Genomic DNA, 15,771 nt, shown 5'->3' with positions numbered 1-15,771 from the left:
CAAGTTGGTTTACTTGTTATCTAAAAAAGTGTGCATGGTGGGGGGGAGGGGGATGAGACCCCCCCCACTCTTCAGGTACAGTTATATTTTATATCAAATGTCCTTAGTACAAAGCAGCCCAACATTTGGAACCCATGGGCACTCTGTATAACTGGTGTTGGGAGCAGGTTGCTTTCAGGAGGGGAGGGACTTTGACAGGGAGCTTATTCGTGTTTATTTAAACTTGAGTGAAGTGATCTTTTGGGGCAAAGTGTAAGTAACCCTTCTTTACTCTCAGGTCTATTAAACTTTTAAGGGAAGTAATAGGTATTTGAGTTGTGTTATCTTTTATGGATGGGTCGCTTGTCAGTTGTTTCTCTAGTGTTTTCCTTTTAAAAGCTGTTTATGCACCATGGCAGACTGGATAGGTCAGATGTTTTTGTTGAAAAAACTGCCTCTCCCCATAAGTACAAAATTCATGACAAAGATCTTTCCCTTACTGTAAACTGTGGCACAAAAGACAAATGTTTATTATATAGTTGCCTGCAAATGCAGATGACTAGAATCCATAACCCAGGTGGTCTCTAAAATTACAGCCTAAACTCTCATTAACAATCCTTCAATATCCATGGGAGACAGATGAGTAAGTATTATTGATTACTGAGTATCATGTACAGTGACTGGCATTACCAAAGAGATCACATCGCCTCTATCCACCAATACAGCAGAAAAAGCACATGAATAAGAGTGCGTGTGTAGAGTTGTTCTTCCTCTCTCATTTCAGTGCCCTCTTTTCTGATTTCAGCTGTAAGTGAAAAACAGTTGTCAGAAGAGATGCTATCTCACCATTGCTTCCAGTCATAACAGAAAGGTCAAGATCCCAGATAACTTCGTGAAACTATTTCTCTCCCTTCCCCCTAGCTTCTGACTAAAATTTTCCTTTTGCCCTAATGGAAGCAACATTTTATTTATAATCCAACTGATGGGGAAAGTGCAACATGATATAAGTGGGGGCAGTTACAGCTTTTGGAAGAAGACTTGACCTAACTCTGTTTCCTGCAGGCCATCACTCTGTCGCACCAAGATAGCTTTCACATGCTACCAGCTACAAGGTAGCTCATGTTACAGGTCTGGAAATGAGATGCAATACCTTCATCCTAGTTTCCTGAATGATACAGGTTGATTCAGAGTTGTGACCTAACTCCAGCAGAAGCAGACTGAAGAATTTGGGGTGAAATGCTGGCCTCATTGGTTTCAACGGGCATTTTGCAACCAGTAATATTTGAGTCAGGTGCTTGATATCCATTGATGCTGATGTAGGATCACAGATGTCAAGTACCTTTGAAAATCAGAATACAAGCATTTAACATAAATCCCCCAATTTATACCTTAATGGTGTGGATCATTTTATACTTAGCCAACAATGCCATTACATCCAGTGCCACAAAACTTGTACTTCTCATTCCTTTTTCCACTTTTAAAAGGTATTCTTAGCCTAAAGATAAGATATTTGTCATTATTACAAATGTCTTTATAAATGCTAAAAGTTGTTTCCTGTTCAGTGAAAAGTATTTTCTTATGTCTTTTCTCCCAATAGAAAGCTATTTCATCTCCAACTGTATCGCGCCTTACAGACACAACAAAATTCACGGGTTCCCACAAAGAGAGGTTTGATCCCAGCGGGAAAGGAAAAGGCAAAGCAGGACGAGAAGACCTCGTTGACGCTTCAGGCTATGTATCTGGGTATAAGCATGCAGGCACATATGATCATAAAGTACAAGGAAGCAAGTAAGCCTGGGTTAAAAACCTGAGAGAGAATATACTTGTAAGAAAGATGTAGATGAATCCCACATGTTTCAGTTATCGTGAATGCTAAGACTATGTTGTCAAGACGTGTTTTCAGGAACTGGAACTGATTTCAACATCTGAGATATTTGCAGCACAGCACCACTTCATTACATTCCTCATGCTTACATTGGCAAAAAAAAACCCAAAACAAAACCCGTAAATAAAAGGTAACACAAAAGTTGCTGAACTTTAGACAAGAAACCAAAAGCATGGGCTGTTATTCCACACCTTGTCAATACTAGCAAAAGATCTGCAAACATTCCTAAATGTCCAGTTTGTTCTTGGGTGTAGAAGACGGTTAACCTCTTTCCAGGTAAGTGGGAAGGAGAGTCTTGTGATAGCAGCCTTTCTGAAGAGAATATCCAGATATTTATGCTTTTTGATTTGACTACTTATTTATTTTTAAAGGTATCTTAAAAGGGCACTGCCCACAAAGACACAAATTCAGCATTGTACTAATGGGAAATAAATGGCTGGAATATACAAGGTGCTATCATAAAAATCAAGTTTCTACACCATTTGTGAACAGCAAAAAAAGGACTTCTTTACTCTTGACTGAGACAATTTAGGCTCCAATTTATTAGTGTCAGCAGAAAGATGTGGAAGATACCAGCCCGCATTTCCCAACCCCTCAAAAAATACCCATAGGCAAACAGACTTCTCAGAGCCAATACTGTACTTCTTGCAAATTACCACGCATACCAGTAGCATGGTTCTGACTGACATACAGGACCTGGATGGAGCTAACATACTAATATGAGATGTAAAAAGACTAGGCATTACTAAGGAAGTCTTGATGGATATATTAATATTGTTTGCAATCTGTTTTTAGTTTTGCACTGCCTCTTGAGTGAAGTGAAGGGGGCATTAAGTTGAGATACTTTGTAAATGAGAAATATGAACTAAATACCACTGAGGAGATTTTCATTGTTTGATGCATATTCTCATGAACAGGTAGACACATGCCCAGGGACCCACACTCTCTTTAAGTCAGACCAGATTTAAGAAAGTCTGTGGTCAATCTGAAATACCCCCAAGATGCTTATCACATAGTCATATAAGTGTAACCCACCACTAAGGCTAGTTATGTGATTTGCTAGTATCCATGTTTGAAGCAAAGAGGCTTGATTCTCCCCCCACTGACCCTGTCAGTGCCAGGCAGGACTAATTCCACCAAAGGCAATGGATTTTCACGGCTACAAGGGGAGAGTGCAGTTCTCCGTCTGAAAAATGTTATAAACAGGCTGCTGAGTACCAACCCATCTAAGCCCAGTGTAATAAGTGGTAGTCCTTTGATTAAAAGTGGCTCCTTCTATGTCACTTAGTTTGCTGGTCTTTGTATTCTAAGCCATATTGGCTCTTGAAATTTCCATAGAACAAGCACTAGATTTTCTCAGACTGCTGATACAAAATGATAAAAAGTTCGGTTAGATTGGCTGTTTAGAAATGCCAGATTAAAGTTCTGCTTTTCTTTCTACGAAACAGAGTTCAGACATCAGCTTTAATATAGGATAAAGGTTAATCTACTATATTGCTTCTTTTTTATCACAATCCCATGCAGGGTTCTACTGTGCCCTAAATAAATAGCTTTCTTTAGTGAGTTATATGCACTAAACTCATCTAACTCCTCATGCAGGGCAACACTCTGTACTTGGCATATGTCCAGAAACTGAACACTAGTTTTCAACCCTTCAACAGCCTGTTTTTTGTTTTCTGCTGACATTCAATGGAAGCTTTTCTTGTAACTTTGCCTCCCATGACCCTTTCAGCCAATGCATTGACGGGAAACCAAAACAACAATAATAAACACAGGGAAAGCACTTCCTCATGGGCTTGGAGATTCTGTGTTTTGCTTTTTGTTTGTGGTTTGTTTTGATTTTTAGTTTGGAGGAGAGGAGGAGGTTTGCCAAAGCTAACACGTGGTTTTTCACCATTGGGCTTTTTCCTCTGGTGGCTCTGGGTACCTGATACAATTTTACACACACACTAGGCTGTCGGCCTGGAAAGATTTTGTGAAGAGATTTCCAAGTGCTTCAGAGCTTCACCCACGTTTGCCAAATAATCCAATTCCTGAAAAAGGAAGAATGATCCACTTGATATCTCCTACTGGCTACCTGCCATTTCTTGCAAAACTAGATAATAACTTTCAGCCATGTTCTGGTACATGGGATTGCTAAATTATACCAAAGAGCAGTGGAAGGCAGAAAAATGTAGGAAGTCAATTCCTTCTCAAAATACAGCATTGAAGCTACACATCTGGGCAGTCTTTGAGGACATCTGTTTTTATTACCATGAGCAGAAGGCTAATGAACCTTGAATTGGATTACGGGTACCATAGTACAGAAGCTGAATCTTCTTACCATTGACATGAGCACTGGGAGCCTGATGCAGTTAAGCAGATATGGGTCAGATCCAAAGCAAAGACAGCATCCTGCATGTCATTGAATCCTTGCAGCATTACTAGCAAACTACCAGTACCTTATTCAGTACACCAGGCAATCCCAGCTCCCATGGGCTGAAGCATTAAGAGTGTTTTGATGGTGATGAAATACTGATGATACCTGAGGTGTGTCAGTGGTCCAAAAGTTGTTGCCCTGCTCTGTGGCCATGCAGATGGTGTGGCAAAGCATGCAGGGAAGAGATTGAAACTCGCTGCTGTGAGCAAGTGAAAGGCCCCAGACAGAGAAGGGCCTGAGTACAGAGGAGGTTCTGTGTTTAGAGTGGGTGCTAGTCTTATTTCCATGTGCTGATGTTGAGAAGAGGTCCTTAATGACTGCTTGTCTCCCAGATGTGGGTTTGATGGTATCAGCCCAGGTATAGCCAGAGATATTACCTGCTACTTCTGTTTTTAGAGCTCCTTTAAAAACAAAAAATGTTCCCTGAGTGTCTGAACTATAGCTCTGAGAAATCAATGGGAATCTTTCCTCTGACTTCAGTGGGCTTTGGATCCAGAGATGACAACGTTGTACCTTGAGGGACTTTCTTAAAAAGCATGAATCCATTCTGCTTTCATTTTTTTAATTTTGGTTTTCTTTATTGGGTGTGTAGAAAGTTGCTCTGAAATGAGAGTGAGGAGGGAAGATAAAAGCTGGGAAAACAGTCCATTGTGACTCATTTTTGTTTGTTTGAGATTTGAGAACACAGGGGAGCAACAGCTCGAAAGCACCTATTTCTCAGGTGTGGATTCATCCTGGCTCATACTCATAGTCTCTGTGGAAAGGAGTTGAAGAATATCTCCTGGCCCCTGTATAGTTGCATATCTTGCCTGTGACACAGGCCTTTTCCCTTTGGCATCTCAGAAGATGGGCAGAGGGGAGGGTCAGTGAACAGGAGACAGTAGGATGCACTCCATCAAGAGGTGTGTAGTGATAGGTGCTCTCACTGTGCACCAATCCCTCAAAGTTGCACCAGAAAGGTAGGGACCTAACCCATTACAAGTTTTGTGCTTGCCATTCTTTTCCTTGTGCCTGAGCCCATTCCATTGCTCTGTATATCAGTCTGATTTGAAGCGTATAATCTTGCCAGTGTCCCCCTCTCACGCTCTCTTTCACTCTCTCATGCATGCATGCGCACCCCCCAACCATTGTCCTCATCAAGATTCTGTCTTCTTTATTGCATTGCTCTCAAGTATAATTCAATCTTGCATCTTTTGAAGCTCCTAACACTGAGACAAATGTGATGAGATGCATCAAATGCATCAGGCAAGCAAGGTTCTTTGAGTAGATGTGATATCTTTTATTAGACCAACTGAGTACTCACAAGTTTTGTGCTTGGGGGGGACTCAGTTGGTCTTCTCAAAGAACCTTGCCTGCCTATGTCCTTAGACCAACACAGCTACAACCAAAAACTCAGTTAAATGCATCAGGGCAGTCATCCAACCCACACCGCCCCCCTGCTTTTTTTTTTTTTAAACAAATTGAACGGTTTATTTAAAAATAAGTTCCTTAAATTACGGGTGTCAAAAAATGGACCATGGGCCAGATCGAGTCCATGGAGTTATGTTATTTGGCCTGGGGAGCTAGAAATTTGGTGGCGGGACAAGTGGTGGCTGCTGTGGTTCTGGGCACCACAGCAATTAATACTGCTGCTACTCATTCTATCCCCAGATTTCTGGCCTTGTAGCCAGCCTGTGGATCAGCTCCATACTCCAGATCCAGCTCATGGGGATCCTTGTGCTACCCATCTGGCCTGTAGGCCTGGATGAGTGACATCTCTGCCTTAAACAATAGGATTGAGTATGTTCTGTAGGACATCCAGCCATAGGGACTGGACTTCAGGCACAGTGTGTAAATTGAAGCATATGCGTAAATACTTGCAGGACAAAGGCCCAAGATAAGATGCTGATTGAGACAAAATAATATAATTAATTTTCTTAAATCATGAATTGTCCTAAAATTCTGTTTTGATTCTGTCATTACTGCTGGTAAATCACTTAAAACATACAATGTGCTGTAATGTATATGCAGTGTGGGTGTCTCACTACTTAGGACTTCTTTCCAGAAATCCCAGTTATATAGAATTTTCAGTAAAGTTTTCTTTTTTTTTAATGCCACATAAACTATTGTGACAGCCTTACATATGGGCCATTTTAAAAGCCAATTTTGTTTCAGGAGTTTTTCTATATGAACAATTTATATAACTTTTACTCAGATATTTAAGAATCCAGACAAAGTAAATATTTTATACTGAGTAGGATAAGCCACTGGTTGTAACATTTGCACGTTGATTTCCTAGCAACCCTTCAGTTTCAGTCAAAGATGTGTGATTTATTTCTGGGTGCGTGCGTGTGCGTGTGTACCTAACTCAAAAGACTATTCAAATATCAGAATGTATATTTTTCAGTAGTTTAAGGACTCCCCCTCCAAAGATCTTTTTGATTAACGCATGAAAATGTAAGTGTTTTGCTGACCCTATGTGAAGAGGGAAAATCCACCCCCACAGCTTTCTGGAGTTATAAAAGACATAATCTAATATATAATATTTTGGTAGCCTTTTAATTTTTTTACTTAATAAATAACATCTGGCATTTCACAAATCGGGTTTAAGGGAGTAAAAAGAAATAATTCCTAGCGGGTTGGTTTGCAGTGGTAGGTGTATCATACTGTCCCATATAGGCTTGCAAGGATATATATAAACCCCCCACCAGATCTTAAATTTGTTATTTAGAAATCAGGTACTATTTTGAGGCTCTTAACTGTTATAAAATAAAGTGTGATTCTTTGTGCCTGGCTGTACCACAGTGTCATTGTTGTTAAGCATAACCCTGCATACATAGCATACAGTGATGCATATGTTTGTTTATAGGGGGCATTTGTCTGTGTCTTTTGCCTATAAGCACAAAGGAGTGTGCTCTGCCTCCACTGCCCAAGAAACAATTCTGACTGCAATAAGAGCATGTAACATGTAGGTTCTTTTTCGCACTAGCGTATTCTTTGAGCATGTGCCAAAATAATCATATCTTTTTGTTACTTTTTATTTGTAATGCAAATATGTGCTTTACTTGCCCTGTCAATTGCTCAATAGTATGTAATACTCTGTGTGTTTGCGTGTGTGTACCTGCAGTTGATATACCTAATATTTACCTATAAGAGAGCTGATTCAACATTTAACGCTTGTAGGGGCAAATCATGACCTTGGCATAGAGCTGTGGCTTGGCACTCTCCATTGTGTGAGAACAGAAATTCCTCTGAGCAGGTGCTGAGCCCCTGCACAGATGTGCAGCCTCATCCTGGCTCTAGAGGAAAGCATCTTTATCTCTGACCCTCAACTGACTGTAATTCAGGGATGATGCCCCGGAGGATTTCCTGCCTGGTGTTCCACTACAAGAGGAATAGAGTGTGTTGTGAGAAAGTTGGAAATAGCTTATTGGCATGGATGTGCCCGAGGAAACTTCTTAAAGCTATCTGCTGTACAGGCCCTTGTTCATATTTGGGGCTTATTGACTCTATGTGCTTTTGCATCTCTAATTTTTAATGGCACAAGGCCAGCACACACACTTTTCTCTACAGAAGGCCAGCCATCTCAGCATCAATTAGATCAATGCAGAGCCAGCGTATGTTGGAGGGCAAAGGCTTTGTGTCCTTTTATACCTAGGGCCCAAGGAGATGGCCTGTAATTCTTATTAAAGCACAATGGTTGAATCCAGTATATGAAACATAATGGCAGAAATGATGAACTTGCACCAAATTCTTACTCGTACTACTGTCCACATTTTCGAATGGGAATGTCTCAACTGGACACACCAATAAATCCTGTAGCTGGAGTGGGTAGCCATGTTGCTACTTAGATACCCAGTTATTTATTTTATGCCCCCCAAGTGCCCACTTGGGCATGCAGATTTTTTTGATAAGCGTCAGCACTTGAAAACATTGAGAGGTTATTTTCTGCATTCTTTGTGAAACCTTTCTGACTATAAAACTAGTAAAGGGCCACACCTAAATGCCAATGTAAGAAGGTAGCTCTGGCGATTTTGAAAGACCTACAAACTGGTGTTGTGGCAGCCTCTGGGAGTTTGGATGGACTGGACAGAACCTCCAAACACCTAAAATCAGGGGCCATGGAAATTCTGCCTATTAGAAATGCTTGTGTTTGCAGAAACAGCCATTTTTCAGTATTGCTCCAAATACATTTCCCTGAAACCAAAGGGGAATTTCAAAGCCAGCTAAAAATGAAAGAACCTATATAATCTCATAAAAGATTTGGAATGGTCTTGGATTTTGGATTGGTTCTTTTGTTTAAACCAGTTTCCATTTTCCTGGTTATGTGATTTAAGTGGAGTCTTGCTATAACAAAGCAGTTTGGTTAAAAATAAGTAGAATAATCGTACCAGTGCATTTACTGGGTATTATTAAAAGCCAGTTTGAAATATTCTAAAGCCATTCTGAAATGGCTAATAGACTGTAATATCTTGTGAATATACATATATATTTGGGTAATTGTATCCAGGATATAAATAAATACTATGATTATCAAAAGGAAGTATCTTAATTTTAGGCTTATAAATTCCTATTTAAGCACTCAAATTATTGTCCCAATTTTGAAATGTATTGAGCAGCTGGCATATTCAACTAAAATCAGTCAGCTGATGAATTATTTTTTATATGTTTGTATACAGCATCTCTTAAGCTCTTTAATTCCTGTAAAGTATATGGCATTTGAAGGAAGCAGCTTTCATTGTACTTTTAGTCTTCTAAAAAATGTATAGTGAAAAGTTTTAAAGCTACTAACCAGTAGTGAACTGAGCCAGTGGTCTTCAGTTATGATGTATATTCAAGATTTAGTTGCCTTTTACAGTATTTAGCAAATGCCACAGAACTTGAATAAAGTTTCATTCATGTTAATTAAAAATTCAGCTTTGAAAAAATATATTTATGGGCCTCCCATAACTCTCCATTTTAATTAGGAGTGGCTCTATGGAGGGTACAAAAGAAAAAAGAATAAAGGAAGACTCTCCCCCTACATGATGGTGCATTATTTTAGGTTCCAGTTTACATTAGTTGAGTTTGTGTTTGAACTTGCTCAAGTGCTATTTTAAATAAAGCAATTTAAAAAATGTGAAATAGTTCAGCTTGGGCTCTGCTAAATATAGCTGGTGTTAATTCAGATGTTAATTACAGCTTTTTATTTTTCTGTGGTAAATTATTCTTGCTAGATATATACACATTTTTAAAGTAGTTAAACTACAAAGCTAGAGCTCCTGTAAAAGAACCTGAACTTGTTGACAAAACTATTTCTGCTAGCAATGTATTACATGAGATGACAAAGTAAGACAACAGGAAAAATTATATGTAACATGAGAACACGTGTTTTATCTCTGGTGGGCTCAGGATAACTTAGCTTCAGCAGACAGCTACAGCAGACCGTATTTTCCCCATAATGTTGATTGTATAAATTAGTTGGTTTGTCTTTTAATGCTGCATATTAGAGGGATATAGTTAATGTTGGGTAAATAGGTCGAGGTATATCTTTGCCAAGATTTAAATTTTAATAGTGTCAAAAAATTATCAAAGCAAAAATGATATATATTTATACAGAAGAATATTTTTTGAATTCAGTTTCAGGGCTTTTTCAGCTGTGACCATTTATTTATCCATATTATGCTTTGCTCTTTCACTACACTTTTTATTTGTATCATCTTGTTCCAGAATACAGTTGATTTGGCTTATATTTTGTCTCATATTTACACATGTGGAGAAGTGCTTGCTGTCAGGACATGCACACTTAACGTAGCAAGTGTAGAAGAATTGCTTGACTTTGTGATTACTGCTGTAGGTACTCAATGTCAGAGCGCTGTTTGTGATGCGGAGCTGGGTCTCGTTCTAGTCTTCCTTGGGGCACTGTGTAGCATGATAAATAGCTTAAATAAATCTTACCATTTCTTGATCCTGCTCAGTTATGTCTTTCATCTTGGTCCAGAAAACCAGGAAGCTGCTGCGAGCTTATAATTCTTTTATACTTAGTGTTTGTTTAGTATTGGAAACATTGCAAACGTTAACATTCATCTGTATTAGCATACTGCATTCACTGTGAAATTTTCAATGTGGTAAAAAAAAACAACCCTAAAAGATCATTTAACCTTACAAGTTTACTTCTTTCTTACTAATTTATCACATTTATATATATATATTTGCATTATTGCAAACGAACAACTTGAGCATGGTGTTTCTTAATTTTGACTGTAATGACCAGACACAGCAGTAGCAGAGATGTTTAACCTCTTGAGGAAGGGAATCAGGCATTATTCATTGGAAAATGCACTGACTGACATCCTGGCCCAAATGAAAATCAATGGAAAAGTTCTCATTCGCTTCAGTAGCATGAGGATGGCTTCAAGAATGACCCACCAGGGCTAAGAGAGGTTAATCCACTTAATAACTGTAAGAAAGGTGATGGGGGAGCACAACAGTGATTCTGTTCCCAGATCTTAATTTCTTTTAATTTACTACTATTCACTCTTTTAAATAAATAAAAGAAACTTGAAAGGGGATTGTATACTACTAGTTTGTACTAGGTTTTTTCAGGAAAAGGAAACATACACACACACACACACACATATACATACACACACATACAGTAAAAGCTTTGCTATCCGGCATGAGTGGGGTAAGGAGGGTGCTGGTTATCGGAATTAATGCGGCGGCAGCATGGGGTGGTGGATGGTGGTGGCTGTGTGCAAACTCCTCCCCCTCCTCCCCCCCGCACATGGCTCGCAGAGGGGAGCCACTACCCACACCCCTCCGGCCCTGCTAAAGAAATACTTCATGTGCATGCTGGATAATAGAGTATTCCAGTTAGTAAAATGCCGGTTAACACAGGTTTTACTGTATGTATGTATATGTGTGTGGGTTTGTGTGTGTGTATGTATATGTGTGTGTGTGTGTCTATATCTATATATAGATATGTAGACACACACAATATATTTTTACACTGTTTATTAATGCTAGAAAGTATTAAATGTATCACTTTATCAGTGTGAATGTTAAAGTAATGACAATGTTATGGATGTTTAAAACTTTTTAAATTGTCTTGTTAATTTCTAAAGTTACATTAACCGTGGGCAAGCTAGTTTTGTCCAGTAAACAAAGTTTTTCTTGATATTTAGCAAGAAAAGCTCAAGTATGGCAGTTGTCTGATTAGCACTGTTAAAGCTTGGCTTGAAAACTCTTAGTCAAATCCATACTGCAAACACCATTGTTTCTTAAGAGCATAGCTTCTCATAATGTATGTTACTGCTGTTGATTGTATCAAATTGTATCTTAAGTTGGTAAAGTGATCAATAAACATGTTAATACCTAAATCTCCTGGTTTCCTAAACTATATTATACTTGCCCTTGAGTTAAACTTTCTATTGCTAGGAATTATTTTGCAGTTTAGATGTTAAGAATAATGTCAATCAAGACATTTCCTTTCAGGCAGTTTCCCTATTTAAAAAATGAGGTTATTCTATTTACCTAACAGGAGTGATGCCAGGATTAAGAGCTAAACTGTTTTATGACACCAGGATTTCCTCATGAGCACTTCAGAATTGTGGGAACAGGAAAATGAACCTCAGAGAAAATACAATTTTCCATTCGGATATTGGCATTGCATACGCTGCTCCTTGATATCGGAAGCATGAGCTGTTGCCCTCTTATTGACTGGAAGTGGGATCAAAATAAATGCTTTGATCACAGGAAGAGTATTTACTAGAAGAGGTTTTATAATAGTAAATGTAATCCATTTTGAAGAAGCAAACATGCTTTTGCCTGATGGAGGGAATAGGCTTTGGAGAAATTGCTGATCCTGCCTGTGCTGAATGGTACATTTCCGATGGGGCCTTGCTCTTGAAGAATTCTGATCGCTTAATGTTGCAACAGCATTTGGTGAGTTAATTTAAACAAAGGGAGCAGACTGCACTCAATAACCTACTCAGAGGGCACATCTACACATGTGCTTTAATGCACAGTAGCCTATTCTACTGAGCATTAAAGCAGCATGTAAAAAATCATTCTAATACACTAATGCACAGTAGAATTAGGCTAATGTGCATTAAGCATCATTAAAAAAGCATGTGCTTGTGTTAGTGCACATCTGTGCAGCCTGATGTGCATTTATTTAGTACCTCAAAATGGAGGTACTAAATTTTAATGTGCATTAGTAAAAGTGCATTAATACACATGTAGACACAGCCAGTCTCCTTATTTACAAATATCCATATTTCTCAGCTTCCTGCTAATATTTTTTTCAGTGTATGGTAAGTAGTGATAGAATGAAATTATTTCCTCAGAACTTACAACATTTGTATTATATGCAATATTAATACCATCACAATAGCATAATGTTGTGCCTGTTTTAGAGTTGTGGATGCGCTTTACTGGAAGCTGTACATGAGCTGTCTTTCACCATAAGTGCTAGCATCAAATGGTGATTGGATATGCCAAAAAAGCAATTAGTGCAGTTTTTGAAGCAATCTACTTCATAAACCCATCTTTGGAAATGTCTTAGGCCAGGGATGGCAACCTACAGAGCCATTGGATCCAGCCCATGGAGCTGGCAGGTTTCTGTGGTGGTCTGGAGATGGGGGTTTGCCTGAGCCATGGCCAGGGCACAGAGAGCTTTGTATGTGTCACAGTGGAAAGAAGTGGGGAGAAATCGAGTGGTGGCTGGATACTAGTGCTCTGGGTCTATATGCCAAATTCCAGTTTCTAGTTGCACTGGGCATTGGTTGCTCCCAGGCTGGCCACACAACATCCTTGCTACTCTGTGCTTGGATGGAAGGACAGAATGAGAATGAGGGAGCAGAGCTAGCTTCAAGTGTGCAGGAGCTAGCTCTCAACTCAAACTCCCCAGGAACAGACCAAAATTGGTATAAGGTTGAGAACCCAGCTCCCTATCTAGCCTTCAATCTGTCACTTAACCAGATTCCCATTTAGTTCAACTAGATTTTTGCCTTTGTAAACCTTGCAAAATCTCCTGTAGGCCACTGGGGCATAGCAAAAGACTGCTTAGTCCTGTCCTGAAACATGTTCATCAGAATATGATTTGTTGAAGTCTGAAGTTCCAAAAGACCAAAGTCCCTTTGGAAACCAAAGCCATTCAGATAGCTGGACTTGTTTGGCTAAGTAAAACTGCAGGATCTTGTGAGAATTTACCACAGTTTCTCACATACAGCATGTCTTAAAATATAATACACATCTTGTTTTTGAAAGACAGGATGAAAAAAGCAAAATCTTTCCTCAGCTAGGGAGCCAAACCTGCTCTTTGTTTTGGTCCTTGTGGATCACTGCAGATTTTACTTCTGGTTTCACCCATAAGTGGCAGAACCTGCTCTTACCATGTACTGCAGGCTCCAGTTTCCAGCAGCTGGTTTCTGGGGGAAAGACGTGTGTTGTATGCAAGAAAATATGGTATACATGATGCACAATGGAAAGCCATACCAAACTTAACAGTACAGATATTAGGTATAGTAAAGCTTAAAAAAGAGCAGCTTGTTATTCAGTACCAACACTTCCAAGCTAATGAAACAATATTGGCATTTGGATAATTGAGGATGTGAAATATTTTAAGTGGTTGTTTTAACTGCGCTATAGCAATGTCTCAAACTCACCAAAGCACTTTAATTTAACACGTGAGCTTAAGACCCATTGAGCTGGACCACATGTGTAAGTGCTTTTGTTGAATCATGACCTCCCTGTGAGATTAAAGTATTTTTGATGGCAGTCCCCCCCAAAATGTGTGCAGAACTGAATTCCTTTTCATTCCTGTATTCCTCCCTCCCCCCCCCCATATTTAAAGCCTATCACAAGACTAACAAGAAAAACAAGATTTATTAAAATCTCACAAAACTCTCCACCTTCCTGTCTGCTCATTTGTTTTTACTTATCTTGTGCAAGGTTCGGATTTATAAACTTTGCCAACCTCCCATCTCCCTAAAACTCCAGAGGCTACAATGTTGTTTAAATAGATTTAAATGAATGCAAAAATATGCATTCCCCAAAAATATTCATTCCCACAAGTATCATTCCCCAGTCTTTATTATCCTGCTTGCATTAATCAGTGCAGCCTGCCACTGCAGCTGTTGTTCCACAAACCACATTGGTGTCCATGGTTTCAAAATCATGAACACATACGTGGAGGCTGGACTGACTCCCCTGAGAAAAGCAGGCCCTTTGCCTTGGGTCTGAACTTTGCTCGTTGTACATTCTTTAGATTACCTCACACTGTGTGTATGTGTGGGGAACAATCAAAGATAATTTACTAGGCTGCATATAAAAAAATAAAAGGTTGAGATCTTCCAAGTCATATGTTGGAGTAGAAGGGCCCAAAACCCAGTCAATTTCCAATGGGACTTAGGAACCAAGTCCTTTAGACCCACTGGAAATTCTAATGTAAAACCATCGAAACTGCCATTATGTAGAGTTGAATAAGCCTGCATAGAAACAAGTATGTTGCTCCAATTTTGCTTTGTCACAACTTTGTTGTCTTCCAGCCTGCTGGAGAGCTACTGGGTAAGTGGCTCCACCTTTGAGGAACTCAAGTCTTGATTCTTGAGGCTGAGGTATGACTCCACTCCCTGTCCCCCCTTCCCCCCCCCCAATTTCTTCCAGTTAAAAATCTCCAGGAATTAAATATACATATGAAAAAGAGAAAAAAAAGGAATACCAGAATCATCTGTCTAAAAGGGTAGGAGAATAGAATATAGCCTAAGGAGAAAAGCAGACTATGCCAAGCAGAATTAGGCAGAAGGTAGAGCAGGGTGGCACCTCAGAGACTAACTGGTTCACAAACTTTTGTGGGCAATGACTTATTTCATTAGATGCTAACAAAGCTGGAAACTTAAGGACTCAAAGATAAGTGGGGACCCGGCTCCAGAAGAAAATGAACACCTGAACTTGGGCAGCTGGAAGGTCGAAGTCAGGAGAGGGAATGGAGGGCTGGTCTGGGTTCTTCTCTGTGTTCCTGAGGGCAGGGCAATCCTTAAATCCTGACTAACTTCTTTCCAAAGCTGTGCTTTCAAGTAACCTTTAGAAGAAAAGCTTCCCAGGCAACAGACAACTTAGAGAACATGAGGATGACAGGGAATTATGGGAAGGAAGAGGTAAGTGGAACAAATCTGTTTACTTTTCTTTTCCATCCTGTAGGACTTGGAAGGAAAGGAGGAATTAGAGCGTGAGAGGAGGATGAAGAGTTGCACAGAAAAAAGGAGTTGTATACTCCTTACTTCCAGTTAGAAATGGGGGGAAAGGAGACGGTTACATTTGAGCAGCAGTTTTTTAGCACCATTGCTATCTAGTACCTGGGGCAATAATGCCAGTAGTCCCTTATTGTGTATGTAACATGGAGAAAGACCAACACACTAACTTCCAACACTGGAAATTCTCTTATATATGGCAGAATTCATAACATATGATGTGTTTCTCTCTCCTAAGTCCTGTGACTGTGATGACGACAATAGGATTTGACCAG

At 39.5% G+C, this 15,771-nt stretch overlaps 1 protein-coding gene across 2 annotated transcripts in view; it reads left to right on the top strand.

Moving 5' to 3' along the window:
- The window catches only part of TPPP (tubulin polymerization promoting protein), a 111,335-nt gene extending 99,712 nt beyond the window's left edge, over positions 1 to 11,623 (top strand). For both annotated transcript variants that reach the window (XM_014602828.3, XM_006263589.4), the window contains one exon: positions 1,577 to 11,623. In XM_014602828.3, coding sequence (XP_014458314.1) covers positions 1,577 to 1,771 — 195 coding nt within the window. In that variant the 3' untranslated portion in view covers positions 1,772 to 11,623. The remainder of the gene's footprint in view (positions 1 to 1,576) is intronic.
- The last annotated feature ends 4,148 nt before the right edge of the window (positions 11,624 to 15,771 follow it).

Source organism: Alligator mississippiensis, chromosome 5, assembly GCF_030867095.1.
Source record: "Alligator mississippiensis isolate rAllMis1 chromosome 5, rAllMis1, whole genome shotgun sequence".
NCBI classification, from domain to species: Eukaryota; Metazoa; Chordata; order Crocodylia; family Alligatoridae; genus Alligator; species Alligator mississippiensis.
Note: the sequence above shows the minus strand (reverse complement) of the source record. Positions and strands in the feature narration are given on the sequence as shown.